The sequence below is a fragment of the Narcine bancroftii genome, chromosome 3 (genome assembly GCF_036971445.1).
Source record: "Narcine bancroftii isolate sNarBan1 chromosome 3, sNarBan1.hap1, whole genome shotgun sequence".
NCBI lineage: Eukaryota > Metazoa > Chordata > Chondrichthyes > Torpediniformes > Narcinidae > Narcine > Narcine bancroftii.
Genome location: NC_091471.1, coordinates 181520546 through 181543384, shown reverse-complemented (window position 1 = coordinate 181543384; position 22839 = coordinate 181520546). Strand labels below are relative to the sequence as shown.

At 38.2% G+C, this 22839-nt stretch overlaps 1 protein-coding gene and 1 long non-coding RNA gene across 17 annotated transcripts in view; one reads left to right on the top strand and one right to left on the bottom strand.

Annotated features, from left to right (window-relative positions):
* Positions 1-22839, top strand: part of rab28 (RAB28, member RAS oncogene family) — a 276189-nt gene that overhangs the window by 122076 nt on the left and 131274 nt on the right. For all 15 annotated transcript variants that reach the window (XR_011353966.1, XR_011353964.1, XR_011353965.1 and 12 more), the window contains one exon: positions 2452-2581. Coding sequence is in view for 9 of the 15 variants with exons in the window: in XM_069925999.1 (XP_069782100.1) it covers positions 2452-2581 (130 nt within the window). In the remaining 6 variants the exon portion in view is untranslated. The remainder of the gene's footprint in view (positions 1-2451; positions 2582-22839) is intronic.
* LOC138756318 (uncharacterized) lies at positions 4518-8190 on the bottom strand. 2 transcript variants are annotated; one of them, XR_011352988.1, is made up of 4 exons: positions 8033-8190; positions 7654-7731; positions 6859-7007; positions 4518-5846 (listed from the first exon to the last, which is right to left on the bottom strand). It is a non-coding gene; the product is annotated as an uncharacterized lncRNA (long non-coding RNA). The 2 variants fall into 2 exon arrangements; XR_011352987.1 differs by having other exon boundaries at positions 4519-5846; positions 6863-7007.

The following is a 22839-nucleotide window of genomic DNA, read 5'->3' as shown; positions in this document are numbered from 1 at the left end:
TCCTGGTGGCTCAGCAGGTTCCAACTCTCCTTGCCGCCACTAGGCCTCCATGCTCTTCAGGCGACTCCCTTCACTCCCACTCACTTTACACATTCATTCCCACTCTCTCCAGCTTCTCATTGCTCTCCTGCTCTTCAATTTCAGTGGCTTTTGTGAAAGAGTGAGGGTCAAGGGGGAACAGGAAGAAGACATTTCTGGGTGGCAGGAGTCACTCTAGGAACCCTTGTCCTGGTTCCTGGATTGTGGGCTGACAGCATCATTGCAATGTCATCAGCCTGCCCCTAGCCAGCTGCTTACAGTAGCAGTTCATTTCATGAAGTGAGGTGGAGCGCTCCACTCCACGTCTGCCACAAGCCTGAAGAGGGACCAGAGTTGGTGCCTTGGAGCCACTCACGGAGCATTTATGAAGGTCTTCGACATGAGAATCTCCACCTTTACGGTTGCAATTTCTATAAAAGGGTTTACCCATTTATCTGGCTGAACCTGCAGTGTGACCACCTCCCTGGATTTCTTATCTATGATACTTGCTAGTTTCTGTATGCTCCTCAGTGAGTCAAATTGTCACTCCAACTGATCCATGTAGTCGGAGAGGAACTACAACTGGACACAGTTCTTGGAAATGTAGCCATCAGGGACACTTGAATTTTCCCTCATCTTCCAAATTTCACAAGAGGAGTGTACCTCTTCACATTGACTGCCATTTCTACCTGTCAATTTAGTATTTGCTTTTAGAAAAGACTTAACCTTGACTTAACTTACCAATACTTAAGTTCCTCACCAAAGCTCCATTTGTCAAAGTCTCTATGCTTAGTCACCATGCACAGCATTTTGACTTCAAAATAGCCCTTTGCCGAGCTAGAAGAAGCCAATACATCAGCATATCACTGAAAGATGTAAAAACAATAGGATAATTATAGTGGGTTATTTTATCTTCCCTTAGAGCCACTGAATTAGATGGGCCAAGATTTGTTAAATGCATCAGGAGGACTTTTTGAATCAACATGTGGGAATGAGACCATATCTATTCCTTATATGGCAGAGTGAGCCTGACCAGGTCATCAAAGTTCCAGTGTTCATAATTCTTGAAATTTTAAGATAGGTAAAGATATGGATGCTCCTTTGGTGAAAGCTCTAAATTGGGGGAAGGATAATTTCAATAGTATGAGGCAGGATGAGAAGAAAGTAGATTATGAGCTGCTGGAACATGTCAGCATTAAGTACAAAGCGTTGTTGGGCGGACTGAAATCCATAGGGCCAGGATCTATCCCAGGAATCTGAGGGAAGCAAAGAATAAGATTGATAGAGATCTTTGTATCTGCTTTAACCATGGACAAGCTGCCAGAAGGCTGGAGAACAGCCACCATGGTTCCTTTGCTTAAGTCAGATATGATCCATGATGAGCTGATTAATTGGATTGAAAATTGGCTTGGCTAAAGAAGCATGGCAGTGGCAGAGATGTGTTTTTCCAGCTGGAGGTCTTATACCAGTGGTTTTTTTTTGTAAGGATCAGTATTGGGAATTTTGTTGTTTGTAATACCTATGAATTATTTAGATTAAAATGTAGGTGATATGATTTCTAAATTTGCAGATGACATGACAATTGGTGTTGTGGATTGTGAGGAAGATTGTGAAAGGATACAGCACAATATAAATCCAAAGGAAATTTGGGTAGTGAAATAGCAGATAGAGTTTAACCTGACCAAGTGTAACATGATGCGTGGACCTCTGAAAATGCCAGAGATGAGTATGCAGTAAATGGCAGGACCCCTGAGAGCAATGATAGGAGAAATCTTGGGATTGAAGCCCTTAACTCCCTGAAAGTGGCGTCACATTTAGATGGAATGATAAAGTTATGTTGCAGGTTTTAAAACTTTGGTTTGACCATATTTGGAGTTATGTGTGCCATTCTACGTCACACAAAAGGAAAGATATGGAGATTTTGGAGCGGGTGCATTGAATTTTCATTTGTTGGCTGGATTGCAGAATATTTGCTGCAAGGAGAGGTGGGACAGATTTGGATAGTAGAGGAAACTGAGGGGCAACCTGATAGAAGTTGATAGAATAATGAGAGGTATCACTAGTCAGTCTTTTTTCCCAGAATGGAAATGACAAATACTAGAGGGCATATGTTTAAGTTAAGAGGATAAAAATTTAAAGGAAATATGTTAGTACGTTTATTTTTACACAAAGTGGTAGGTACCTGGGACATGCTGGCCAGAGGAGGTGGTAAAATCAAGTATAATAGCGAGATTTAAGGGCATTTAGACTGAAGCATGGACCATATCTCGAGAGGAAAAGGGGTTAGTTTAGATTGGCATTGTGGTCTGTGCAAACGATTTGGCCAAGGAGTCTGTTCCTGCACTGTACTCTTCTACATTCCACCAGAGCTAATAATATATAATTTGAATGAAGTGAATAATAAACTGTTTCATTGTTTTCATCCTCTCCTAGGGTATCTTATTGGTATATGACATCACCAATTACCAGAGTTTTGAAAACATTGAAGATTGGTACGCTGTAGTGAAAAAAGTAAATGATGAATCTGAACAACAACCTATGGTTGCACTAGTTGGAAATAAAAGTGAGTAACTTGTTAATTTAGTTACATATCTAGCTTGCTTTCTTTAAGAATGAAATATTTATCTGCCCACTCAGTTAAATACACAGTATAAGCAATTCCTGATACCTTTGTGTATATAAAATTAACAGTTAGGAAAGATTATCTGGCTCATTGTGCATGTTTGGTCAAGAGGGAGTACTTTTAAATCCGATTTGTGTTGATTGCTTTGGCGGTGGCCATGAAGTGGAAGTCAGTCTCTCATCTGGGCATTGCGCATTGGAATATGGAAATGCATTGCTGTGTTCCCTTGGAGAAATTTACTTATAATCTAAGGAAAAAAATGAAACTTTTCTTAAAATCTGGCAATCATACCTGAATTACATAGGTGCAAGGATATAGTGCGGTCTCCTGTGCTTCAATGCCTGCACCACCCCCCCCCACCAACCCTAACCTTGCCCTTTATCTCCTGAGGGGGTGGACGGGGTGGGGTAGGGAGTCAATTCCGATCAGGCTGAGTTGAGATGAATGTAAAAGACCTGGAAGACAGGTGTTGATCTCTGACAGACCCTGTGGTTAGTGTTTTTCTTTTCCTTTTTTAATTTATTTGTCCTCAGCCAGTAGCATCTTGTTTTTTTTTAATGTTAAATAAGTGTTTTTGCCTTTTCATGCAAGTTAAATTTCTTTATTTAAGTGCTTAATTTTTTTTTGTTATTTTGTATTGTGGGAGAGGGGGGATAAAACCAGACTCAGTAGAAGAAATGTAAATAATCTTGATTGTAAATAAACATGATTGTTGTTCTGTGAATTATTGGAACTGTTTGGTTTTGGAAAAATCATAAAGTAATAAAAAATTTATAAATTTCCCTCGTAACAAATTATTTTCTTACCCATAAAAATAGAAAAAAACAGTGCTATTTATCAACATTCTCACTCTCCTTAGATAGCATTCCTTCTTTTAAGTCTGTCAGCTGAATCTGGAAAAGATTGGTGGCACTGGAGCTGCTATAACAGCAGTGCTGACACCCCTGGTGTGGACCTGGGAGAGTGGAGAGTGCAGACACGGTGCTGCTCCAAAGGGTTCAACTGCCCGGTCCTAATGCCAGTGGCTCTGTACAGGAATTTAAACAACCTCTTAAAGGAGCTCATGGTGTATTTAAACTGAAATCTTGCAACCATGAATCAGTACCCAAGATGGTGGTACCTGTGTTTGGCAGCAGCTATGAGGGGTTGTGGACTCCAGGGAGCAGTGGACTGGTGCAAGGCATCAGAAATGGGGAGAACACCCTCCATTGAGAAGGAGAAGCAGAGGAGACCAGCAAGGGGCTCAGTGGATGAGGGGCCCATACAGGCTGCAGATGACTTGTGGTCATGGAACCAGCATGGGCTGTTCATGGGAACCAGGTATTGGAGCCAGGATTCGAGAGTGTGCTGAGAACAAGCAGGGCTCTCGAAGGGCATTGAGCACTGGAGGGTTCATAATTATGATGGAAGTTTGGATCTGGAGGTCGGGTTGCTGATGGATGGAACATGAGTCTTTACGGCTGCAGAAGTGCTGGAGGCTAATCCTCGACTCACAGTGACCATGAATGGGTCTCTCTTCTGCTGCTCTTTCTCTCGTAGCGAAAGGGCAATACTAATGGCAACTGTTTGTATGACTTCCGGCAGGCAGAAGGCACTTCTGTGTAATATTACATGTTCTGTATTATTACTTGACACTAAAGGAATCTCAAATGTCTTTTGGTGCCTGCCCTGCATATCAGTGATCCAATAAATGAACTAGTCAACAAAAATTATTTAGCTTAATTCCACCTCCTACCTTTTGATACAAGAACTTTTTAGTTATGGCTCTTCAATTGCTCAATCAATGTACTTTTATAATTTGTTGAAGGTTTTGTCTCAGATAAATGTTAAGTAAAAATCATTTCTTTGAGTCACCTTGAATATTCTACCAATTAACATTCAAATTTATTATCATCTGACTGGAGATATACAACCATATGAAACTGCATTTTTCTGAACCACAGTACAGACACATTCATATGTAATACATAGCACATAATAATAAAAGTACATAAAATATAATATAAAATAATTATGCATAAATATTTTGGAATAATTTACTCGTTTCATTTATGAGATCCAAGGTTACAGGATACTTGTTCATCAATTTTGCAGCATGTGGAAAGAAGTTATTTTCCAGCCTGCAGTCCTGATTTAGATGCTTCTATATCTCCATTCTGATGGTAGTAGGTCAAAGATCATGAATGATGGATAGTGGAATCGTCAATAATTCTTTGAGCCTTATTTAAGTAATGCTCCGTGAATGTCATCAGTAGAGGGAAGGGAGACAGACCCCAGTGATCTTCTCAGCTGTTTAAATGATTCTCTGAATTGACTTCCAGTCCAACGCTTTGCAGCTACCATACCAGACAATGATGTTCCCAGGCAGGACACACTCAATTGTACTCCTGTAAAATGTTGACAAAATGGGGGCTGGTAACCTTGCCCTTCTGAACCTCCTGAGAAAGTGTAGGTGTTGCTGCGCCTTCCTGATTAATGAGAAGATATGAAGATATTGTGGGTTGTATCTGTTTATTTAATTATTGTCCTCTCTATCAAGACATGCGTTCTTTTTCTCTTTAGTCACATAATTTTAGACACCATTCCTATTCTATTTTGTCCAAACAAAATAATTTCTGCCCAGTTTGTCTCTCCCTGTAATTATAATTCATGAATTACATTAGAAGATCATTTTAAATTTCTTCTGTACTCTCTCAGTGTTGTTATCAGAATAGTTTTGGTCCAATTTTTGTTGATACTTTTTGTGGTATCACCCTCTTTCATTTGTATTCTTTGCCTTGGCCAGTAACTACCTCATCTGATTGTCCTGTAGCTTCAGGCATCTGTGGATAAAGACAGCAAAATTCTGTTCTACTATTCTTTGTCTCCTGCCATTTATCTTGTTTTCCCTTGCCTTGTAGTCTTCATGTTTCTTTGAATTCAGTTCAGTTACCCATTTATTTGGAGGCCATACTAGAAGTCCCAAATTTTCTTCTTTAATATCAATCACATGTTCATTTTTGGTATTGTTGGCAAATGTCATATTTGTAACTCCTTCATCTCAGTCTAAATCATTTATATTTGCTTCAGAAAGAATTGGGTCTATCTGAATTTTGTAAAGTTATCTCCATAATCTGACTGCCAGTGTTTTTCCCCCAATTAGTCAATTTTGAATCCAGCTTCTTCTTTTCCTTGGATCCTATGGTATTTTTCTGGCTGGATTGATCTGCAATATGGAAAATTGATACTCAAAGGTCTTGCTGAATTCCATGTATATTATCAAAAAAATACTGAAATAAAGCATTTCAAATTAATCTGCTTTGCTCAAATGCATTTAAATGCTTATAAATATCTTAGTTAATTTTATTATTTAAAAAATGTTTTATTATTTTATTCTTTTTCAAAACATTTACATATACATTTATAGATTTTAAATTATTCTTAATGCTGATGGTATTTTAAAATCTTTGAAAACCAATGACACTTTTTGCAGTTAGTGTAGCTAATTATCAGTTTGTTTTGGTTTTGAAGGCTGTCAGGGGCATTTTAGGGATGGGATGTCCTCATCCTATCCATGTCTTGTTACCATCAACAACATACTGCTGAACTCTGGGATGTGGGGTGCCAGTGAGATAGTGTCACTGCATCTGGATGAGGTGAAAATGTCCAAGAGACAACTACAGGAAGTTGTAGTAATAGGGTGTTTTGTGTTGGGAAGCTCTATTCTAATGAGGGGATTGAAACCAAATCAAATTATATTTTTATTTCATAGTTTTCTAACAATGCCCTTGAGTTTCTATGAGGAACAAAATTCCTAGGCAATTTAGTACCCCCCGAAGAATTCAAATTTGTTATTTCCAAACATATCTTTAGTTTCTAAATCATCCCTTAGCTTTGTCTATGCGATCACCTGTTATTGCTATATCATTAGATTTCATAGGTCACATAAATCTCAAGTTGTGGATCTTGTTGCTTCACTTTATTTAGCAATTGGATAACAGTATATAATATCTTAATGAAGTTTAGTTTGAAGATCTCAAGAACAAGAGTTAGATTATAAACTATTAAGAGAAGATAAATGAAAACTAAATTCCTCTGGTGAGTAAGGGCGAATACATGGATCTTGATTTGAGCTAACTTCAAGATAAATTGAGAGATTACTTGATTGGTTCCCACATTAAACAATCTCAAACTTTAAAAAAATCACACTGTTTGGATCCCTTAAGCAAGGAATTTACCTACAAATACATTTTATTTTCTTTGGCTTGGCTTCACGGACGAAGATTTATGGAGGGGTATGTCCACGTCTGCTGCAGGCTCGTTGGTGACTGACAGGTCCGATGTTATTAGAAATAAATTAACACTCTTCTCCTCTTCATACAATTACCTAATCAGAAGCATATGCAAGCTCAATGAAGGAAATTGTTATCATCAGAGAATCATTTTTCATTTTGCAGTTTCCAGGTTTTAAGAACCATGGTCATTTTGTTGCTTGTAAAAAAAAAAAATCACACGTTTATAATTTGAATAAAACTGTCATTTTTCACAGCAAACTAGAATTATTTTCTGAGCAATAGATTAATAATGCAAAGGAATAGTTTCCTTCTATATGGTGAGTAAGAGGGTGTTTTGTCTACATTTCTCTTTTTCGCCATATCATTAAATTGAGCTCTTCCCATTATAACAAGATAGATTGGAATATAGGACTGTATTTCAACTAATCTGAGCAAGTGTTTATGCTTTACTTGATAATTATCAGGCCCCTTTCCTCCACCTTTGAAGTATATCTGTATAGAGTTTGGTTTAACCACTCTCTATGGTCCTGAGTTCCATATTTTCTTGAGTTTAAAACAAAAAGTTTTTCCTGAACTCCCCAATTGATTTCTTTGGGTGACTCCTGTATAGATGGACTCTGGATTTACTGTCCTCATGAATAGAAACACCTTTTCTGTTTACTCCATTAGATGCTTTTATTAAAGACTCATATTTTATAATGTTCAATCAACTCTTGTGTAAAGAAAAATAAGACCTACCCTCTTTATTCTCCTCTTAAGGGCATTTGTGCTAATACCCAAATTCATTTTTTACCCTCTTCAGCGACTCAGTCCTTCCTAATGATATGACAAACACATTGTTACAAGATCAAACCAGCAACCATAAAGAAGGCATATCACACAGGGGTAAAGATGAACAATTACTTTATTAACAAAAAATTCACCCTCAAACTTTAATTCAAAATCCCCTCCTTTTATAACAATGCCCACTGGTTACTATGCAAATCTCTATAACAGTGTAAAACTAATGAATTCCCCAGCCTAAATATAACATATGTAATCAAAGTCTAAACTACACTTCCAACCAGCCCACAGAAAAACTTAGACACAAAACAAACACAAAACACACAAGACTCACAAAACTTCTATCTCAACCGAAGCAATGATCATAAACAAAATTCAGTTTGTTGGTAAACTGAAGCCAAAAGATCTTTGAGAGAGAGAGAGAGAGCACAAAATTCGAAGTTGTCTTGTGTTGCCTGCAGAGAGAGGAATAACTGGCTTGGTTCGGATCCTTCTGGCTGCCTTCGGAATGTTCATCCTTTTTGAAATCCCAACATTCTAAACTGTCCTCCAGACCATGACGCATGCTCTGGGCCTTCTTCCACTCCATAGCACCACCCAGTGGTGGTTTATCATCTAAGTCTAGAAATTTTTATATCATTTTCTGCACACGCTCAGTCCGTCTCCCACTCTCTCAGCAGTCCACCTTGGCTCTCTAAGGCAAGCTGTTACTTTTCAACATAAAACCACACAACACATAGGCCAATACACAACACAGAACTCTGTCACAACAGCTCTACAAGTAACAGCCATCTAACCAAGGCCTAAAACATTGTTTTGAATTCTATCCCTTTTGAAATAACCCCTGATTTGTAGAATGTATTCTTTCTAGAATCTGATAAATACAATTGTAGATGTTTCCCATTGGTATTCAATATTATCCACCATTAGTTTGGCTTTATTTTCCTGAGTTGCATTCTCCATTCCTCAGACCTAGGACTCCTCTGATATATTACCCCAACCTTTGTTATGTTTTCATCTTTTTCCACATTTTTCAGATACTTCCCTGCTATAATTTCTTTCAGTACTGCCACTGTCAACTTGGATTTCTTACAGTCTGGGTTGAGAGGGAGCCTAATTTGGACAGTAAAAATTCTATTACATTGTCAATTTTAGCTATCTTCATGACTTTCATAATAGGTGAAGTTTCCTGATTGTGTATCTTTTTCTGATTTTGTTTGTAAATTTCATCATCCACCTTCTTTCCTCTATTGCAGGGGTCCCCAAATTTTTTAGACCGTTGACCCCTTCATGGAATACTTGATCACTCATCAACCCCCAGGCATGGAATTCCGGTGCTGGACAGGGGGAAAGAGGTAGAAAGTGTGGATGGTGGTACTGGATGGGGGGGGGGGGGTGATGGTGCTGGATGGACTGGCACTAACATAGGTACCATATATAGTTGAGTAATAGTCAATCTCGTGTAGATGTCAAACCCGCCCCCCTATTTTTGGCCTCAGTTGGCCACCCATCTGAACTGCCAACCATGGATCCTCGCCCCCACTGCCCGCCCATCAAACTCCTGACCATGGATCCTTGCCCCGGCTGCCTGCCCATCCAAATTTCCTACCACAGATCCTCCCACTGGCACCTGCCCATCAAAACTTCTGGCTGCGGACCCTTTCCCCCATGCTCGCCCATCCTAGCTCCCAACCAGGTTTCCTTGCCTCAGCACCCACCCACCTGATCTCCTGTCCATAGATCCTCACCCCAAGGCTCGCTCATTTGAACTCCCGACTGCAGATCTTTGCCCCCGCTACCTGCCTATCTGGCTCCCGACTACGGATCCTCGCCTGTCGTCCATCCACTCGAACTCCCAACTGTGCTTCCTCACCCCGATGCCCATACATTTGAACTGCCAATGTGGATCCTTACCCTGATGCCTGCCCATCTGAGCTACTGATGCCTCGACCATGAACTTGCCACCCAGTTCTGGCTATCTGAGCGCCCAAAGTTTTGAACAACGCAAGTACTCATGAGGTCAAATGTTTGACCTGTGCAAAAGTCAACTACCCTTTTCCAAAAATTTGACGATTATGAGTATAAAACATAGAACACATACCTTTCGACCCCCCCCGGCATTCATTGACCCCTTGGTTGTCCCATCAACCCCCGGGGTCGATATCGACCACTTTGGAGACTCCTACTCTAGTCATACAATACTCCACAAATGACAATATTTTTTTTGTATCTGGTCTTTAAAAATCTAGTTTTTAATTATCAGATTTCTTGTCAGAGTACATATACATGACATCACATAAAACTCTGAGATTCCTTTTCAACGAGGCAGAATTACCACTTAATGGTTAATGCAAAAAAACTGTACTCAACATACACATGTATACAAATAAAGAAGTGTAAACAAACTGATTATACCATACAAGAGAAGCAGAATCAATAAAGGGCAAAAATAATAGCCCTTAAATGAGTCCCTGATTGAGTTTGTTGCTGAGGAGACTGATGGTGGAGCGGTAGCAACTGTTCCTGAACCTGGCAGTATGTGGCATCTACTGCACACCTCATTCCTTATGGTAGCAGCAAGAATAGAGAGTGCCCTGGGTAATGTGGATCCTTAATGTGGCTCTCTGATGTCAGAGTTCTCTGTATATGTTCTTGATGTGTGGAGAATTTTGCCTGTGATTCCTGAGCTGTGTCCACTACCTTTTTCAAGGCTTTATGCTCAGGGGTATTGGTGTCCCAATACCAGATTGTGATGCAGCTGGTCAGCAGACTTTCCACCACACATATGTAGAAATTTGCCAGGATTACTATTGTCATGCCAAACCTCTTCAAACTTCTTCACAATGCCATTAGTGTGTTGCATCCTGGAAAGATTGTCTGAGATAGTGACTCCCATAACTTACATCCTCTCCACCTCTGATCTCCCATTGATCACTGCAACGTACATCTCTGGTTTTCCTTTTCTGAAATCAGCAATCAGCTCTTTGCTTTTGGTGACATTTTGAGTGCAATGTTGTTATTGATGCACCATTCAAGGAAGTTTTCAATCTTCCTCCTGTATGCTGATTCATCACCTCCTTTAATACAGCCCACTACTGTGGCATCATCAGTGAATATGTACATGTTGTTGTACTGAATCACACAGGCATAGGTGTATAGTGAGTAGAGCAGGGGCTAAGCAGCCCTGTGATGCTTCGATACTGATGGAGATTGTGGAGGAGATGTTCTTACCAATCCTCACAGATTGTGAAGAAATCCAGGATCAAATTATACAGTGGGGTATAGAGTCCTAGGTCTTGGAGTTTGCTGATCAGTTTTGAGGGGATGATGGTGTTGAATTCTGAACAGTAGTCAATAAAGAGTATCCTGATGTATGAATCTTTACTGTCCAGGTTTTCCAAGGCTTTGTGTAGAGCCAATGAGATGGCATCTGCCATAGACATGTTGCCACAGTAATTGAATTGGAACGGATCCACGTCGCTGCACAGACAGGAGCTGATATGCTTCAATACCAGCCTTTCAAAACATTTCATCACTGTTGATGTGAGTGCCACTGGCCAATAGTTATTTAGACAGGTTACCACACTCTTCTGGTGCACTGTTACAATTGGTGCACTGGTACAATTGATTCCTGTTTGATACAGGTGGGTACCAAGTGCTGCCAGAGCAAGATGTTGAAGATGTCCGTAAATATATTGGCAAGTTGGTCAGCACAGGTTTTTAATCTCCGTTTTTTAAAGACCTCTTTTGGGTCAACAGTGGTTTTCTCTGAATAAAATATTCATGCTCTTCTGATACTTTTCTGATAAAATCTTTGTAAATCTTTTGCACATTCCACTATCTTTTTTATAATTTGGTGAACAGAATTGAACTGTTTATTACTAGTTTTATGTTTGTATCTATTTTGGTGGTGTGCAGAAGTGGAGCCTTTTAGTGTTTTTTAAAAGTTTGGTATCAGCTTCAGCTTCAGCTCCGCAATAACCAGATGCAGAATAAAGCTGAATACTCTGCTGTAGCAGTGTGTTTTAGTTACAATACACCAACTTGTGGACAAAAGAGATTGCACATGCTGGAATGTGGAACTGCACCCCTCTGCCTTCCCCCTCCAACCCTTCTGTGCCACCAAATTGCTATATACTGGTAATCTTTCCTTTTTTCTCTCTCTAATGCAGGGTTTGGACCCAAAACTGATTTGTACCTTTTGCCTCCACTAATGAAGTTTGACCTACAGAGTTCTTCCATTTGTACTTGCCTGTTTAAAACATCAGTTGATTTTTGAACTGTTGAGTTACACATGATTGAAAGTGAAAATGCAGATGCTGGAAATTTGAAATAAAAATGGAAAATTCTGGAAATGATCAGATTCTGATGAAATATGAACTGCTATATATTTTGGCATTTTATGTTGAGTCGTGAAACCTAAAGAAATTCCTCAAAAAATAGGGGTTGACTTATATACTGGATATACTTTTGTACATTTTGAATCTTAAATTCAAAATCCAATCTACACCGAACTGGCATATAAGTCGACCCTTGAAAAAACCATTTGGTGTATAAGTTGACCCATGAAAAGAATATTCGGTGTATAAGTTGACCTGTGGAAAACCAAAAAAATCCCGACTGTGACAAATTTTCATTGAAAAAACAACACAATTAGAACCCTTCAAAATCACTCTCGCTATTACCCTCTGAGGCAAAGATGGCGGCAAGCACATCCTTACTCTCACTGTTTAAACAGTCATCATATGGGTCCCAGTCTGTATCTGATGAAGTAGTTTCATCTTCATCGTCAGTGTCCCATAACAAATCATCTTCCATGCCATCAATTGAGAGAAGAGATACCGCTTTTTTGAACAATTTTATCAGTTTCTTCTTTAACTTTGTCCCATGCCTTGAGCACGAAGTTACACAGTACATCAAATAATGCAGCACCCAATGCCCCGCCCTTTGTAAACAACTTTCCTGCACTTAACATCCATGTATTCCATTCCTCATGCACATGGTCTTTGAATGGCTTGTTCAAGCAGACATCAAGAGGTTGCAATATAGACGTCAAACCACCTGGGATAACCACTATGTAACTATTATGTAGAGCTAATCTACTTTTAGTGTTGTCAGTTAAGTGGCTACGAAACATATCCCAGCCAGCAAACTCCAATCTTTGCATAAACCGCCTGGCCACCTGTTCCACACACATTGTCTCTTCATAGTTTTACCCCAGTGGTTTTCAAATTGCCCCCCTAAACTCACATTTTAGCTTAAGCAATCCCTATGCCATAGATGCTCTGTGATTGGTAAGGGATTGTTTGTCGTGGAATGTGAGTGGGAAGGAAAGATTGAGAACCACTGCTCTCGACCCAATTGCTAAATTGTCATTGGCCTATTTCCTTTGGAGTTATGAAACCATGAGCATATTAAGTCAATTCTTTCTTCTTCTTTGGCTTGGCTTTGCAGACGAAGATTTATGGAGGGGTAATGTCCACGTCAGCTGCAGGCTCATTTGTGGCTGACAAGTCCGATGTGGGACAGGCAGACACGGTTGCAGCAGTTGCAAGGGAAAATTGGTTGGTTGGGGTTGGGTGTTGGGTTTTTCCTCCTTTGTCAGTGAGGTGGGTTCTGCGGTCTTCTTCAAAGGAGGTTGCTGCCTGCCGAACTGTGAGGTGCCAAGATGCACGGTTGGAGGCAATATCAGCCCACTGGCGGTGGTCAATGTGGCAGGCACCAAGAGATTTCTTTATGCAGTCCTTGTACCTCTTCTTTGGTGCACCTCTGTCATGGTGGCCAGTGGAGAGCTCGCCATATAACATGATCTTGGGAAGGCGATGGTCCTCCATTCTGGAGACGTGACCTACTCAGCGCAGTTGGATCTTCAGCAGCGTGGATTCGATGTCAATTAGGTACAATTAAAACAGTGATTTTCAAACTTTTTCTTTCCTTAAAGCGTTCCTTACTAATTTCAGAGCACTTTTGGCAGAGGGATTATCTAAGTGGAATGTGAGTTTAGGGAGGCAGTTTGAAAACCATCGTTTTACACCATTTTCATCTATCCATCGTTTTTCATGAAAATGTACAAAAATACCTGCAGAGAATTTTATGTTTTAGTTTAATTTTGCATTTTGGGTCTTAACTTCATCCAGTTGGCCATGCACGATAACACCACAGTAAACCTGGTCCTTTTGTGGCCTGTACTTCTGGTTTGCACAGTTTTAACAACTTTCCATTCCACTGTTCTTTTGCCTATCAAGTTCAAATTCACGTTTCCAATATTTGCCAATGCAAACTTGTGTTTTTCCATGTTACGTATAATAAACTTGTTGAAAACTTACAACTTTATGATCAAGATCGTTTGGTAGTTTCTGCACAATTTTTGTTTTTTGTCATAATACCAAATTTTTTTGTTCATGAAAAGGTTCCACCAGCTTACTGTAGCCTCAAAATCTTTACTGAGATCTGGGTGCTTCCTTGCCCACTGCAGTGCAAATGTTCTTATTTCTGGTGATTATGTAGCAATCTTGCCTCCGTTCACATATCCATTCTGCAATGTGATTTTCCAACTTTAGTCAACAAGTGGTATTTATCTTAAAGTCCCTTCTTTCTTCCTTCACTCTCTCTTCTTCTTTGGCTTGGCTTCGCGGACGAAGATTTATGGAGGGGGTAAAAAGTCCACGTCAGCTGCAGGCTCGTTTGTGGCTGACAAGTCCGATGCGGGACAGGCAGACACGATTGCAGCGGTTGCAAGGGAAAATTGGTTGGTTGGGGTTGGGTGTTGGGTTTTTCCTCCTTTGCCTTTTGTCAGTGAGGTGGGCTCTGGGGTCTTCTTCAAAGGAGGTTGCTGCCTGCCAAACTGTGAGGCGCCAAGATTCACGGTTTGAGGTGATATCAGCCCACTGGCGGTGGTCAATGTGGCAGGCACCAAGAGATTTCTTTAGGCAGTCCTTGTACCTTTTCTTTGGTGCACCTCTGTCACGGTGGCCAGTGGAGAGCTCGCCATATAACAGGATCTTGGGAAGGCGATGGTCCTCCATTCTGGAGACGTGACCCATCCAGCGCAGCTGGATCTTCAGCTCTCTCTTACTAACTTCTTATATACATCAAATTTTCTTGCAATGGCACAGTTGTTGGTTTTCTTGGCCATTTCTATCCCTTCAGCTTAAAACTCACTTCATACTTTCATTGCAAGTTGTGTTATGTTGATGGACCCTCTATGATAGCAATTACATCCAGCCAATGCCTAGCAGATCAATCTGTGCAATCTTTGAGGGGGTCAACTTATACGCCGGTCATCCAGAAAATTAGGGTTGATTTATACACTGGATATACCATAAAACCCTTATAATGAGGCTGAAAAAGGGGGTCTACTTATATGCCAGTTGACTTGTATGCCAAAATATATTTTATTTTGTTCACTCTTTAATGCTATATATTTCCAACATTTCTGTTTTATTTCAGAATTAAATAGGATCTTGTACAATGTACCTTTATTCAATATAAATATTTCACATTTTGTTCAAACAGCAATCCAAAAGTAGAACATTGCAGGGTGAGCCTGAGGCAGCATCTATGAAGAGAAACAGTTAATGGTTCAAGTCAATGACCTTGAATTGTCCAATCTGATTTTGTCCACACCAATGTTGCATGATCTGCTGAATATTTCTAGCATTTGATATTTTAATTTCATTTGATGCAGAACTGTTACAACTAAGGGTGAGATCAATTTTACTTTGTTCAGGTTGGGTTTAAACATTGATCATTGGATGTATAGAATATGCTAGCCAGTAATCACTATCATATAAAGGAAGTTAGGTCGTTTAATCTGTGGTTGAAAGAGCATCCAATCACTTAGGATTCTGGAGAGACAGGAGAGGACAGAAACTGTAACCTCGAACAAAAGAAAATTTGTTGGAGAAATCTTGTAGAGAGAGAGATGCTACAGAGTTCCATCACCAGTTTTTTTTGTGATCAATGCAATATGAATTATCTCAGTTATCCCTGCAAAAAATACTTAATCCAGGAAGAAGGTCAAATCAATTTGTCAGATGAACAAGGCACTCTTCATTGCAGGACTGCTGTATAAGAATATATAGATGTTAAAAAAAAAACTGATATTAAATTCCTGACTCTCAGAAAATTGACAAATATTTAATTGCCATCTGTTTCACTTACTTTCTCAATATCACGTCTTTCCTGTCTGTGAGAAAATATTTAACCAGCCATAAAGTAGCTTCTAATGTAAATTATATGGGGATCATAAGAGAAAGATTAAGTAACAGGTTCTATTCTGCTTTCTGATGTGTTGTGTAAAGTGTACAAGAACTACCACACATCAATCTGAGAGGATATTTATTTAATTTGTGGCCTTTACTGACCCTTTGCTGGCAGAATAAAATATTGAGCACCACATTGTATAACATTCCATTCCAAATAGGTAAAGTCCTTCATACTGTTTAACATGAACATGACATCCATTTTCTGTATGCACTTTTTAAAAAATATTTTACTTTTGATTTTTTTTAACAAAAATATACATAGTAACATTTTAAATATACAATATATTAAATCTTTCTTACAAACACTACAAATAAAAACAAAGCTGTCCCTCATTCCCTCCCTCCCACCCGCCCCACTCACATACACAGACAGAGCTTACATATATTTTAAATATATAGAGTACAATTTGGGAAACTACATTTTTGTATATATAATAGTTATTTTTTATCCTTTTTTTTCCTTTTTATTACTCTATCTGTCCCTATGTGGTTCAGGTATGGCTGACAGACCTTTAAGTTATGTGATTTTTTTGTCCATAGGTGCATAGCTGTTCATTTCTGCAGTCCATCATGCTATGAGTAGAGGGGAGTCGGACTTCCAAGAATCCATGATACATTTTTTCGCTACCACCAGTGCTGTTTTTATAAATGAGATTTGATATTTGATATTCAAATAGATATAGCTCCGGGTCGCCCGTGAAGGCCATTCCTGTTATCTTTGTTAATTTTTCTTGCCAAAATGGCCTCACCTTCACACACAACCACATGTCATGTAGAAAAATTCTGTCTCAATCCCACATCTGAAACACATCTCTGAAATTTCAGATTTTGTTCTGTGTAACTTTTGTGGGGTTAGATATAATTGGTGTAAAAAAAATTATACTGAACCAATCTATATCTTGCATTTATAATTGATGTCATGCTGTCCTTGCGCCAATCTGGCCAGCTTCTTTCTGAAATCACCACACCTAAGTCCAAGTCCCATTTTTCCCTTGAAGTCTGCAACCCTGATTTTGCACTTTTGCTCTGGAGAGCATCGTATATTTTTGTTATAAATTTGGGTGTATTCCTCATCCAGAGCATTCGTTCAGTTTCACTAATTTCAGGTGGGGTCGGCATTGGTCCCCATCTTTCTTTTAAGAATGATCTAATCTGGAGAAAGCAGAAGAAGGTCCTATTGGCCTCTCCATATTGTGTTTTAATTGTTCAAAGGACATAAGAGTTCCTTCCGCATATCAGTCCTTAATATATCTTATACATTTGTCATACCATGAATTTAATATTATATTGCCTATATTCATAGGCAATAACACATTTTTACACAATAGTACTTTTATATATCCCTACTTTTTTCCTATACATTTCTTGCCAGATTCTAATCATATTAAAATAGGGTTATCCGGCCTTTTTTTAGTGATTTGACACTCCATTTATGGATAAAGTCCTTTGCTTCCCCCTTCTCCATTGAGTACATTTCCATTTGAACCCAAGATTGTATACATTTTAAATGTCTCTCAACTGTTTCAGATGTAAAGTATGGCCATTTATAACCGAAACTGAATTTATCCTATGATTGAAAGCATGTGAATATTGTGAGGTTTACAGAGGGATAAAGAGTAAAAGGCAGAAAATACACATGGAGAATAGAATACTGAAATAAAATAGATATTTAATTTTCCAAGATCTCCTTATAATGTCCTTATCAACATTTCTATGTTACAATATTATGTTCAAATCTACATTCCAGTAGAATCCTGCAAAGAAAATGCTTTGTGAAGTAGATCAGCCAATTAACATTGTAAAAGTCTGTTAGAACATTTTATTGCATCATTTATTTTATGAATGGAGATAGTATTTTCATAGAATGGAAAGAAATTTTTACGCATATTTTTCATTTCAGCTGATGCAATACATTATTAACACTGATCAAAAAGGTTTTTGGATTAATTTGTATTTAGCTTCCTTTCTTAGATTATAATTATGATCAAATCCATATTGCTTGTTTCCTTGTTTGTACAGTGTTCACTGGTGCATCTTGACATATCACACTGCTTGATTTATATGAAGTATATACTTAACTAGTTTTAAAAGAAGCACTTATCAAAATTCTCTTCTAAGAATAATAGTTTTCTCCTATTTGACCAACCTAGCTTTGAAAGTTAAATTAATAATATTTCTGTTAAGTTTAATTGTTGTGTCTCGAACAGCAAGAACAGAAGATGCAATTCAAAAGGGTTAAATATTTATTAATGGCTATTAACAATATAATGTCTTAACGCAATTAACCCCACTAAAAGTATCTATAGTAAGTATTCAGATATATATTTATAACAGAAAACCCAGACCATTACAGTCTGTGCCCAATATTCAGAAAGGAAAAAATATCCCCCAAACCCCAGGTCAGGAAGGCAAATAAGTCAGTTGCAGAACACAGTCCACACAATTTAATCTAAAAGTTCAATGTCCAAGTTCAGTTCTTTAACTGATTTCAAAGGACATCATATTGAACGTTGGAGAGAGAAATGTCTGATGTTGCATTGCAGTAAATTTACATGTGCATTTCACACAGCTCTCCAGCTGCCCTTTGCCATTCCAACTGCTGCTCCAACTACCGTTGGAACTGCCATTCTGCCACGCCAACTGCCACGCTCTGTTTCACAGCTGGATTCTCCCTTTGTTCTTGAAAGTTCCAAGCCATTGGCGAGTAAGCACTCAGCTATACCACAAGTTGTACAGAGTTCTTAGCAGAAATCCATCCATTATAATGACCATCCACAGTCCAAAAGTCAGTCCATGCTCCATCACAATATGTTTGTTTGGTCATACCTCACATATTCAATTCTTTCCACATGCAAATTATCATTAAGATGTTGCAATTCTTTTTGCTAGGCCAAGAGTTGTTTGGAATTATTTGATTTTATTTGTATTTATTAATTTTTTCAGGATGGGGACAATGCTGGAAAGGACACAGTTATTAGCCAGCCCTGTTAAGCCTTGAGGAAGTAGCGCACGTGATCTGCTCTTTTGAACCACCTGGTCAAAGGTTCATCCATAGAGCCTTTGAGAGAGTTCCAGGATTTAGACCCAGAAACATTGAAAACAAAACAACAACAGCATGACAATGATTTGGAGACCAACCTTCATGTGTTGGTATTCACATGCACCTGTTGACTTTATCTTTCTTGTAGACGTTTGTGGACTTGGAGGTACTGTCAGCGTAGCCTGAATGAAGATTTTGCATTTGCTACACACTAAGCCTCAGTGTACTGGTGACATATAAAATGATAGCTCATTGTCATATATATGTCAATGTACAGAAAATGTTTACTTGCTGCAGCCCAGAGATACACCAACGATACTATAATGTAAATTACCATAATGCACCATTAAACAGAAAAAGTGATAATATAAAAGGATAGATAAATATTCACAGTTGCAGTTAGTGCTAGTTTTGGAAGTCATAATTGATAAAATTTGTTGTTGCTATTTACATGACAGATGCTTGCATTTCTAGATTGTTAGTCTTGTCTCAGGGTCACTGGTGTGGTAACTTAATTGGTGTGCCACCTGAGAAAATGAAAGACAGTATATGCTGAATTGTGATAAATATATAGGAGTTTTGAAACAGCAATGTTTTTTTTTAAATATTTGTAAATTCCTCCTCTAAAACACTTTTATTCAAAAATTCAACAGTTCCTTTTATTGTCAGGTAAAATACTTCAACATTTGTTTGCCACGTCAAACAAAGACTCACCACGAGGATTCCCTGTGCCCCAATAATAGGAGAAAGAGAAACAAAAGAATCCCTACCGAGACACTGAATGCCCGTGAATTTGCCTCCAGAGCTCCTGCAGCCACACAGTTCAATCCGTCTGCCACCAAGTTCCAGATTCAAACCTCTAGTACGTTTATGAAGCTTTCAGTGCCCATGGCCCTTAGAGATCCCCTTTTGTCACCAGAACCCTTTTGTCATCAGAACCCTCTGGAATCCCAGTATCAATACCTGGTTTCTCTGAGCCAGTTACCTGCAGCTTGTGTGAGCCCTTTGACTGCTGATCCCCTCGCTGTTCCACTGCTGTGGTCACCGTCCTGTCAGTTGACTCCTATGCTTCTTCTTAATGGGAGGCTCTCGCTATTTATGGTGCCCTGCGCTGGTCTGCTGCACCCCTGGAGTCTGCAACCCCTTGTGGTATGCTGCCTAGAACAGGCACTGCCATCTTGTGCACAGACCTCTACAGTGGCTGGATTTAAATAAAATGTCGGCTCCTGAAATGGGCCATTAAAAGCCTGCACAGAGCTGTTGGAATTAGGACTGGGCGGTTAGGACCCAGTAGAGAAGCACAGTGTCCCCACCCCCCGCTCTCCTGGCTCTGCACCAGCAGCATTTAAAAAAACAGTATTGAAGATTTTTTTCTTGATAAGTTCTAGAAATACCTGAATTAACTATTCTTAAGGCAATCTAATCTTCCATTTTTTGCTTCATGGATATTTTGCATTCAATAATAGTAATCTGCGCTTCATTTATTATTTTCCTGCATATAGAAAAGTAACATGAAAACATTGTGCATAGAGGTTTGTAGAAGGTTAAATCCTACTGAGAAAGATTTTTCATTTTATTATTCGCGTCATGATTAATTTTCAAGGATTGATTTATTTTTGGGATCAGCATATTTGCAATCTCGTTTTACTCAAGCTGAATATAAGAGTAGAATAATTTCTGACCATTCATTGTTATTTATTTCTTGTGTTGGGTCGGAAGTTACTCAATCAATTTTTTGGTGGAGGTTTAATGCAATGCTATTGAAAAAAACGGAATTTGTAAAATTTATTAAGGATCAAATTGCTTCTTTTCTGGATTTGAATAGGAATACAGTTCAGAGTAATTTTACTTTATGGGATCCTTTGAAGGCCTTTTTACATGGTCAAATTATTAGCTATGCATTAAAAGAAAATTAGAAATTTTTGGCGGAGAGTCGGTTATTAGAAAAAAAGATAGCTGATTTGGAAAAAGAATTTCAGAGGAATTGTACAGAGGATAATAAAGCAGTTTTAACTAAATTGAAGCTACGATATAATACATTACAAACATATCAGTATGAAAGTTTGATTTAAAGATCTAAGCAACATTATTATGATTTAGGGGATAGAGCTCATACAGTTCTAGCATGGCAATTGAAAACAGAACAAGAATCAAGAACGATTAATGCTGTAAAGAAAGATAATTCAGTTACTTTTAAACCTCAGGAAATTAATGACCAATTTTTATCATTTTATCAGAAATTATACACTTCTGAGGGAGTTCGAGATGGTGGTTCCATTGAATCTTTTTTGTCAGATTTAAATTTGCCAATATTAGGGAAAGATGATGTGAGGAAACTGGACTATCCTTTTACGGATTTAGAAATAAAGGATGTTATTCAACAAATGCCTAATGGGAAGTCTCCAGGAGATGATTGGTCTACTGTTGAATTTTATAAAGTTTTTTTTATCTCCTCTATTTATGGATGTTCTTTAGCAGGTAACTCAAGAACAAACTTTACCAGATTCATGTTTGAGTGCAATAATAATGGTTATACCAAAAAAAGATAGAGACCCTTTGAATGTAGCATCATATCGGCCAATTTCTTTATTAAATGCAGATTATAAAATAATTGCAAAATTATTGGCAAATAGACTTGCTAAGTATTTACCACAACTGGTACATGCTGACCAGGCTGGTTTCATTAGAAATAAGTATGCCTCTGACAATATTCTTAGAATAATTTCGCTGATCAACGCATCACGTCAGCAACCCAACCTACCAATGGTAGTTGCTCTAGATGCCGAAAAAGCTTTTGATCGGGCCAAATGGAAATTTTTATTTAAAGTCTTGGAAAATTATTAGTTTGGACCCTTTTTTATTGGTTGGGTAAAGTCACAATATAATAATCCAGTTGCTAGGGTGGTGACAAATGGTCAAACCTCTTCTTTTTTAAAATTATCACGTAAAATTCATCAAAGTTGTCCCTTGTCGCCGGCTCTATTTGCGTTGGTCATCGAACCGTTAGCTCAAGCTATTAGGCAGAATGAGAATATTAGAAGTATAAGGATAGCAAACGATGAATACAAGATTAATTTATTTGGTGATGATGTTTTGATATATTTAACTAATCCGGAATGATCTTTAATTTATTTGCAAGAATGTTTAGAACAATATGCTAAATTGTCAGGATAAAAGTGAAATATTACTAATTTCCAAGGCAAATTACAATCAGTGTAGACAAATTACTAAACTTTGTTGGATTTATAAAATTAAGCATTTAGGTATAATGATTGATGTAAATATTCAATCATTGTATAATTTAAATTATGTAAAGTTAATGAAAAAGATTAAAACTGATTTGATTAAGTGGAAGGATCTACCTTTGTCATTAATAGGCCAAATAAATTGTATTAAGATGAATATTTTTCCATGAACTCAGTATGTTTTTCAGTCGATTCCTTGTTTACTTATGAAATCTTTTTTTCAGGATTTAAATAAAGTAGTACGAGAATTTTTATTTAAGGGAAATCTAGCTAGAGTAGTGATACATAAATTGACTTGGAAATATGCTTTGGGAGGTTTACAATTACCTCATTTTCAAAATTATTATGAAACAGCTCAATTAAGATTTATTAACTGTATGCTGGATGTTTCATAACCCCCACCCCCACCCCTAGCTGGGCTAGGGTAGAATTGGCTGGTATTTCTGAACCTTATTCACATCAATTTATATTTAAGTGGAATTCTGTTTCATTACAGAGATATAATGTACCGATTTTAAAACATTTGTTAGAGATTTGGATTAAAAGGAATTTATTGATAGGTACAAAAGGTAAAATATCGGTTCAAGCT